Source organism: Apodemus sylvaticus, chromosome 3, assembly GCF_947179515.1.
Source record: "Apodemus sylvaticus chromosome 3, mApoSyl1.1, whole genome shotgun sequence".
NCBI lineage: Eukaryota > Metazoa > Chordata > Mammalia > Rodentia > Muridae > Apodemus > Apodemus sylvaticus.
The window spans coordinates 112,864,211-112,872,334 of NC_067474.1; the positions used below are offsets into that span (position 1 = coordinate 112,864,211).

General features: G+C 41.0%; 1 protein-coding gene across 2 annotated transcripts; it reads right to left on the reverse strand.

Annotated features, from left to right (window-relative positions):
• Positions 1-225: 225 nt before the first annotated feature.
• LOC127680968 (uncharacterized) lies at positions 226-5,102 on the reverse strand. Of its 2 annotated transcripts, XM_052176804.1 has the most exons (5): positions 4,995-5,102; positions 4,415-4,520; positions 3,307-3,416; positions 2,220-2,367; positions 226-1,016 (listed from the first exon to the last, which is right to left on the reverse strand). In XM_052176804.1, the coding sequence occupies exons 2-5, from the start codon at positions 4,417-4,419 to the stop codon at positions 635-637; spliced, it is 645 nt and encodes a 214-aa protein (XP_052032764.1). In that variant the 5' UTR covers positions 4,420-4,520; positions 4,995-5,102; the 3' UTR covers positions 226-634. The 2 variants fall into 2 exon arrangements, with proteins under 2 accessions (XP_052032764.1, XP_052032765.1); XM_052176805.1 differs by having other exon boundaries at positions 226-1,001; positions 4,415-5,102.
• Between the last annotated feature and the right edge of the window lie 3,022 nt (positions 5,103-8,124).

Sequence of the window (8,124 nt, forward strand, 5' to 3'; positions counted from 1 at the left end):
AGATAGTGAGATCCTATTATGTCACATGCTTTGGTTGCAGTGGATAAAGGAATCCCGTTGGAAATGAGATGGAAGCTCCTGGTTATCTAAGCCATCATAGTTCTAGATAAAGCTGTACAGGCTGTGAAGACCCCCAAAAACCGAGGGTGCCCCAGCACCCCACGCCTCAGAAGGCAACACCCAAATCACTTGCGGGAAACGTCTCGATGCAATAGCATGAGGATTTCTTTATTCCAGAATTCTGGGTTCCACAGCCATACACCACGCAGGGGTAGAGGATTGAGGACCCCGTGCAACTGAAGTCAGGGGTATTTAAAGGGGAAAAATCACAAGATAAGGGTTGGAGGACACAATTCACAAGGCAAGGGGTGGAGGACAAACATGCACAGAATAGGGAAGTACAGAATGAGGAAGTAAGGAAAGTTAGAGATTATCTGGACCAAATGTCCTTGGGGCACTGTATAGTTAAACATTGGAACTAGAACAGGGTGGGCTCTATCTTTCTTGAGCTGAAAACAGAAAAACAAGTTACTCTGTGCTGGGCTAGTTGTTTAGAGGTCTAAAAACATTGAGTTGGGGGGGGGGGGTCCCTCATTCCCCACTCCTTCTCTTGTTAATAGTTCTAATCTTAGAACTATAGAACTAAATCTCTGACTCTATATATTCTGGATTGTCCTGCCCTAATCTCTGATATTGTTGGCTTAGCATAAGAATCTGCACAGCACTTATATGTTTCCCTAATAAAAGCTATGAACCAGTTAGTCACACAGGTTCCAATTGTAAGCAAAAGGAGTAAAATTACAAAGGGTCTCATCAAAGCAGAAAGCAGGATGGTCAAGAGTACAAGATAAGGGCTTTTCCACCGAGATTCAAGATTTTCTGCGCAGTGATGTCTAATGTAGACCGAATCTCCAAATTGGAAGCGATGTTGGACTTCTCTTGAGTAGGCCTCCCAGAGCTGCTTCCACACTTGCTGCCTCACCCACTCGAGGGCCTTGAGCCTAGAGAACAAAAGCCTGAAGCAAAAAGGGTAGGAGAGCTATTCTAATCATTAATACCAATCTCTGTGGTCTTTCTTCAGGGTTCCAGCAACAGTTCCTGAAGCCTTCTTATACAGATCCAGTCACCTATCTGGAAGCAGTAAGGAGTCTCTGGCATGCCTGGAGCATTTAAGGCAAATTATATATAGTAGGACACCTCCTGGGAGGGCCCCATGGACACCAAAGGAGTTGGGGTATCAAAGAGGATCTCTAGGGGGGTCAGGTTAAAATGGTAGGGGCTCTTCAGAAACAAGGGGAGAGGCACCACCCAGCCTGAGCCAGTCTCCAAGGTCAATTTAGTTAAGGTCTCTCATAGTGTTTTGTTTATTCTCTCTACCTGCCTTGAGCCCTGAGGACAGTACATCCAATAATGTTTCCAATTAGTCTCCAATATCTCTGTCAATTTCTGACTTACCTTAGAAACAAAAACAGAACCATTGTCTGATCTAATTACCTTGGGCACTCTGAAACTTGGAAAAATTTCTTCTAACCTTGGCAGCTGTTTCCTTCTTCAACTCATCTAGATAAAAGTATCTATAAATGCTATAAGATATTTTATAACCATATTCTCCTGCCGTAGCTTTTATAAAATCTCTTAATAAACTCTAGGCTGTTCTCTTCTAGGTCTTTTGCCCTGTTTACTCTTTACTGCATAAGCATTTACTTGCTGGCATATCTTATACTGTTCTATTAATTATCTCTCTAGCCTAAAACCTGAGTCATAAATATATATATTTGGTCCCTTAACTGCCAGGACAGTTTTTTTTTAATCCCCTAAATGAGCCCATCTGTGCATTTGACCTAGTGAGTCTTTGGCTTACTTTCTTAGTTCTCCATTCTTGTGTGCACCCTCTCTTGGTAATAGTTGGTAGGGTGGCTAGCAATCTCAGTTCTTTTTTAAGTAAGGCTGTTCCTTAATTTTGTCCCTTTTCCCAATGGGTGTCTCTTACAGACCCATAATCAGTATAGGCTCCTGCATATCCATTCCTGGAGCCACTTGCTCTGCTTGGCTATTGCCCATTGAGTCTTTTCCCTTTGCACGTCCTGGACAGTGTATACTCACAGTGGCTGACTTCATTAGGACATCTAAGAGGTCCTAGATTTCCTGTTGGTTTCCTCTGATGTGAGCAGTCCTCTTGGCATATATCTCTGTGGGCATGGGCTATGGCAAAGGCATACCTGTTATCCATGTGGCTGTTGATTTTCTTGCTGGTTCCAAGTTCCAAGGTCTTGGTGAGGGCAACGAGCTCCACTTTCTGCATTGACATGCCAGGGGGTAAAGATTCTTCTACCCAGATGACATTTGTGCCGTCCACCATAGCAGCACCTGCTTCCATCATGGAGAAAACTGCTCCAGTCTGTAGCAACTTTCAGCAAGGGTCAGTCTCTCTTTTTGGGCCAGTAAGCTGCAGCCCATTGGGCAGGAAGCATATCTGCCCCCCTCCCCATTTTAGAGAGTATGTCTTATTCCAACAGAGTAGGAACAGTCTGGGGTGACCCTAAATGAATGGGCTACCCATCCCATCCCTAGGTCTGCTGTTCTCAGGTAGCCCGTGAATACAGTTTGGTGCCAGGGGCTTCTTGGATCCAAGATCTTTTCTTGGAAACGACTCCATTGGCTTAGAAGACCGAGTGTTGAGCCCCTGTGTCCACCAAGAACTGAGTGGGTTTCTCTTTCACTCCCACAGTTATCCTGGGTTGGGGGAGGTAGTCAGAAAACCCATCTCCCCTAGTCGCTGTCTTTACCCAGGGCTAACACCTGGGTTTGCCATTTGGGGGCACTTTTCCCAAGACCTGGGAATTCCTGCTCCCGACTTCTATTTCTTAGGGCACACTCTGGCTCAGTGGCCTCTTTCTTTATAGTATGCACATTGGTCCTTTTCTGTCTCCCTTTTCTGCTTTTTTTAACTATTATATCCAGGATTCTCTGTAGCTTCCTTGCTTCTCTGTCATTTTCTTTCTTTTTCTCCGTTTCTTCTCCTCCTCTGTCTCCCTGTCTCAGCAAACTACTAAATCTCTCTACAGACTTCCCCAATAACCTACACTAATAAATCCTTCTACAGACTTTCTCAGCAACCTGAAATCCCTCTAGCCTCTGAAGCTCTTTCCTGATATCTCCACTAGCCCTGTCTATAAGAGCCATTGTCATAGTAGCTTTATATTCCAAGCCCCTGGATTCATAGCATGTATATTGGCAGAATGCCTCTATGAGCTGCTCTAGAAAAGCTGTAGGTGACTCATCTGGTCCCTGCTTAACATCACATACCTTGGTCAAATTCGTGGGCTGCCATGCCCTCGAGACCTGCCAATGGAGTCTGGTGTTGGTCTGTCAGATGCCTCTTATCTTTTGTCTGAGGGGGTAATCTTTTTGGCTTCCTGTATTACAAATAAAACAGTCTCAAAGAGATTAATTAGTCTCTTGGGAAATGTGCCCTTAGTGAGAGAGCTACCATGGTATCAGGATAGGTGGTCTCAGGTCCTCTCCTGCTCCACTCTGTGGTCCTCTCTAAATATCAATTGAGCATAATTATTACCATTTTGTAAATTATAAACTATAAGATAGACATAACACCTAGTCAATTAAACAGAACCCTTTTCATCTGTATTATCTTAAAAAGGCTGTCAGAATTAACACTTAAGAATTAACATTGTAAGAATTGACTCATGTCCTGGCTTTAAATTTTATGTCACTTGAAAATCATTTATTTAAAGTTATATCAGCTTTCTCAAGATTAAACAGCTTGGGCTGTCTGTGAGACTAACAGTCTTCAACCCCATCAGAAATCTAAGAGTGACCAATATTAACTGAAAATATAGAGAAAGCTTAACATAGCTTTTAAGACATAAACATCATATACCATGGATTTTTGACGTTTTGAAAACCAACTATCTATGTAAAGTAATGTGGACTGTTGTCTATTAAACTATCTTCCGCTATTTCTGATTAAAACCTAGAAGACACCCTAACAATAAACTCAGAGCCTTATATTTCTATTTAGCCCTAAACTCATAGGCTTAAACATCTCAGATCAGTAATAATAACAAAGAACTGGGTGTAAATCCTGTACTTTCAAATTTAGTATTTATACCAATGAAAGCCTTGATTTTTTATCAAAATAAAAACTGTATCAAATAAGAACTTATGCCTTGAACTTAATAACAATTATAAAGATTTTAGTATCACAAAGACAGATTTTTTTCACTTAATATTTTAGAATCTAGTCTTCTGGAGGTCTCCCTTATTTTGACCTTTCTCCCAGAGGAACAATATAACCACAAAGTTTAACATCACATCGATCATAACAATTTAAACAAGTTAAAATAAAAGAAATAAACCATTTGTACCAACTTAAACCCAAAATTCTCACACCTACCACATTGAGCGTCTTGTTAAGACTTGTTTTCCTTTTCAGGGGGTGTCAGAGCCCAAGTATTTTGTCTCTCCTTTTGTTCTAAGTTGGCGTGCTTGAGTCATGTGACCTGATTTTGACGCCACAGAGTTGCTTTTCAGTCAAAGTCAAAATAATATCGTCTGTCTAAGTCCAAGAACACAAAACACGATACAAAACAACACCACATAGACAGCCTGACCCTGCCACCATCAGGCCTCTAGATTCAAGAAGATAGAGCAAGGAAAATCACACAATTTGCCCCTAGAGGGGCCCAGTTTCAGACACCAGGCATCCCTTCACACATAGCAGGGATCAAATAAAACATATTTCAGCAAAGCATGGCTTCCATCATTACTGACTTGCTGTTTACAGATGGAGGAGAGCCTTATTCAGCTCTCTCCCAGGTCTAAAGCTTCCTCCAGATCCTCACGGTCTCGAATCTAGCAGCTGCCAGTCAAACGCACCACACCAGAAGCTTGCAAGCAAAACCGAAATTTTCAGAAAGGCTTATAGACTCAGACTTTGACACACAGTGAGACAGACAGAAAACAAACTGCGGCACCTGTCTAGTGGTCAAACTGTAGACAGAGACACACAAAACTGACAAGTATTCACCACCACTGAATCGGACAGAACCAGATCAGAAAACCAGATGGCCAGGAGGGTGTATAAGTTCTCCAATTCAGTAGAACTACCATGTCCTCTCCGAAATTCAGACGGGAATCTTCCAGGGTCTCTGGAGTTCCCCCAAAATACCCGGGAACGGCATAGCCACTGGTAAGTTGTCCGTGTTCCTCTAAGTGACCCCTGACTCATGCTTTTGCAACAAAGTCTAATTAAACTCATTGTGTCATCATAAATAAGAGAGTATGTAAGTAGAAGGAGGACCAGTTTTGAAGAGAACGGGGATTAGGGAGTATGAGAGGGTGACAAGAGTATTTAATGCCATGAATATATATGATCAAGACAAACTATATACACTGCACATATGAAAATGCCATAATGAAATATTTTGTTATATATCAATAATATGACAAGTCAAAGAGTAGCACTTATCAAACACACAAAATATATACAATACAATATCTTACCAAGCATAAATGATATTGTTTTATAGGTCATTTTTTCTTTGCTCTTATTAAATAGGCTTTGACATGTTAGTAGTATTAAGGAAGATAATCTCTCACAGTATCAGTAACATTGGAGTTGGTCTAAGAATGAGTTGAAGGTTTTCCAGAGAGAATAGGAAAACCTCATATTGAAAGGTAAAGAAGCAAGAAAGACCACTCCCTGCTCACCTACCACATCCCCCTCTTCAAGCTAAGACTTCAAGACCCAGTTCACCCATCTCTTCCTCCCCAGTTTCAACCACTGAGCACCAGGACTGCATGGAGGCTAAGACCTACTTAAGACACCCAGAGTCAGTCTTCACCCCCTTTCTGTTTACATATCACCTACTTCTTCAACGAAACTGTCCTGGGATTGCTTAGAATTTGAACTCAGTTTTCCAACCAGAACTCCAGCCAAGCTACTTACCTCACCAATCTGAGACAAGCTGGAGTTTGTACAAGTTGTTCTGATCAGAACTTCAGTCACCGTAGGATCACCTCACCAATCTGAGACCAGTTGAACCTGAATCCCTAAGTGTGCCCAAGACTGAAAACCAAGCATTAATCAGTTGGTCACAACCTGATACACTTGAGTAACAGCAAACAAAGACTCAAACACCCATCAAAGAAAGTAAGACCAGATATCCACACCAAGAAACACCACAAATGTCATAATTCCAGCTGCCTAGATCCCATCACAAAGACAAACATGAGATACTACACCTCCCCCAGAAGCCAGCATGCAATTATAAACTCTACCCTTGAGAAAAGCTTTTGATTCAACTTCCTGAGTTAGATGAAAGACAAGAATAGCAAGTACAAATGTGTTCCAGGACCTTACAGAAGGTATGAATACATGCTTGAATTAAGACTCTGAAACACACATAATTGAATAAAATAATGAAAATAATTCAAGATACAAAAATATAATTTAGCAAAGAAACAGAATCGTTAAAGAAAAGTCTAACTGAAATAAAACTCAAAAGGAAAAACTCAGGAAGCCAAACTTAACCTGAGAGGAAAACCATGCCCACAGAGATGAAGGGGAGGGAGGATGAGGGGAGGAGCTCTGTGAGGGAGGAACTGGGAGGAGAGGCCAGGCTACAGTAGAGATGTAAAGTGAATAAATAAATAAATAAACAAATAAACAAACAAACTTACTAACAGACTGAATGAAGAAAGAATTTCAAGTCTGAAAGTAGAAGTCGACTGAAGGACACGTTAAATCTAAAATTCCAGGGAAAAAGCACCCACAAAACTTGGTAAACTATAAAAAGACCAAATCTACAAATAATAGGTATAAAGGAAGAAGGTACCCAGGTCATAGGTACAGAAATATTTAAACAAATATTTAAAATATTTTAAACGAAATACTTTAAACAAAATTGTAGAAAAAAAAATATCCAAAGCTACATAAAGGGGTGCCTGTCAAGGTGGGAGGGGCATGCAGAACACCAAATAGAGCGTGCCAGAAAAGAAACCCCCTAATGACACGTAATAATGAATACAATAAATGTATAAAATAAAACAAAGACAGGGTATTAAAAGCTGCAAGGGGAAAGAGCATATATTAAAGAGAGGCCCATTAACATAAAACCTGACTTGTTCAATAGTCTTTGAAAGCCAAGAGCATGGACTACTGTTTAACAAGCTCTGACAAGCCAGATATAAGCCCAGACTACTATACCCAGAAAAGCTATCTATTATAAACAAAGAAGAAAGAAAAACCTTTGGGTTTAAAAACAAATTTAAGCTGTGGTTCTTTTTTTTTTCTGTTTTAATTTTTTTATTCAATATAATTTATTTACATTTCAAATGATTTCCCTTTTCTAGCCCCCCCACTCCCCGAAAGTCCCGTAAGCCCCCTTCTCTTCCCCTGTCCTCCCACCCACCCCTTCCCACTTCCCCGTTCTGGTTTTGCCGAATACTGTTTCACTGAGTCTTTCCAGAACCAGGGGCCACTCCTCCTTTCTTCTTGTACCTCATTTGATGTGTGGATTATGTTTTGGGTATTCCAGTTTTCTAGGTTAATATCCACTTATTAGTGAGGGCATACCATGATTCACCTTTTGAGTCTGGGTTACCTCACTTAGTATGATATTCTCTAGCTCCATCCATTTGCCTAAGAATTTCATGAATTCATTGTTTCTAATGGCTGAATAGTACTCCACTGTGTATATATACCACATTTTTTGCATCCACTCTTCTGTTGAGGGATACCTGGGTTCTTTCCAGCATCTGGCAATTATAAATAGGGCTGCTATGAACATAGTAGAGCATGTATCCTTATTACATGGTGGGGAGTCTTCTGGGTATATGCCCAGGAGTGGTATAGCAGGATCTTCTGGAAGTGAGGTGCCCAGTTTTCGAAGGAACCGCCAGACTGATTTCCAGAGTGGTTGTACCAATTTGCAACCCCACCAGCAGTGGAGGAGTGTTCCTCTTTCTCCACACCCTCTCCAACACCTGCTGTCTCCTGAATTTTTAATCTTAGCCATTCTGACTGGTGTAAGATGAAATCTTAGGGTTGTTTCGATTTGCATTTCCCTAATGACTAATGAAGTTGAGCATTTTTTAAGATGC

What these genes read in the sequence shown, in the direction of transcription:
- LOC127680968 (XM_052176804.1), bottom strand. An exon ending in AGCCCACGAATTTGACCAAG is followed by an intron (nt 2,368 to 3,306) that starts GTATGTGATGTT and finishes TGATGGAAGCAG; the next exon opens with GTGCTGCTATGGTGGACGGC. An exon ending in AACAGCCACATGGATAACAG is followed by an intron (nt 1,017 to 2,219) that starts GTATGCCTTTGC and finishes TTTTTGCTTCAG; the next exon opens with GCTTTTGTTCTCTAGGCTCA.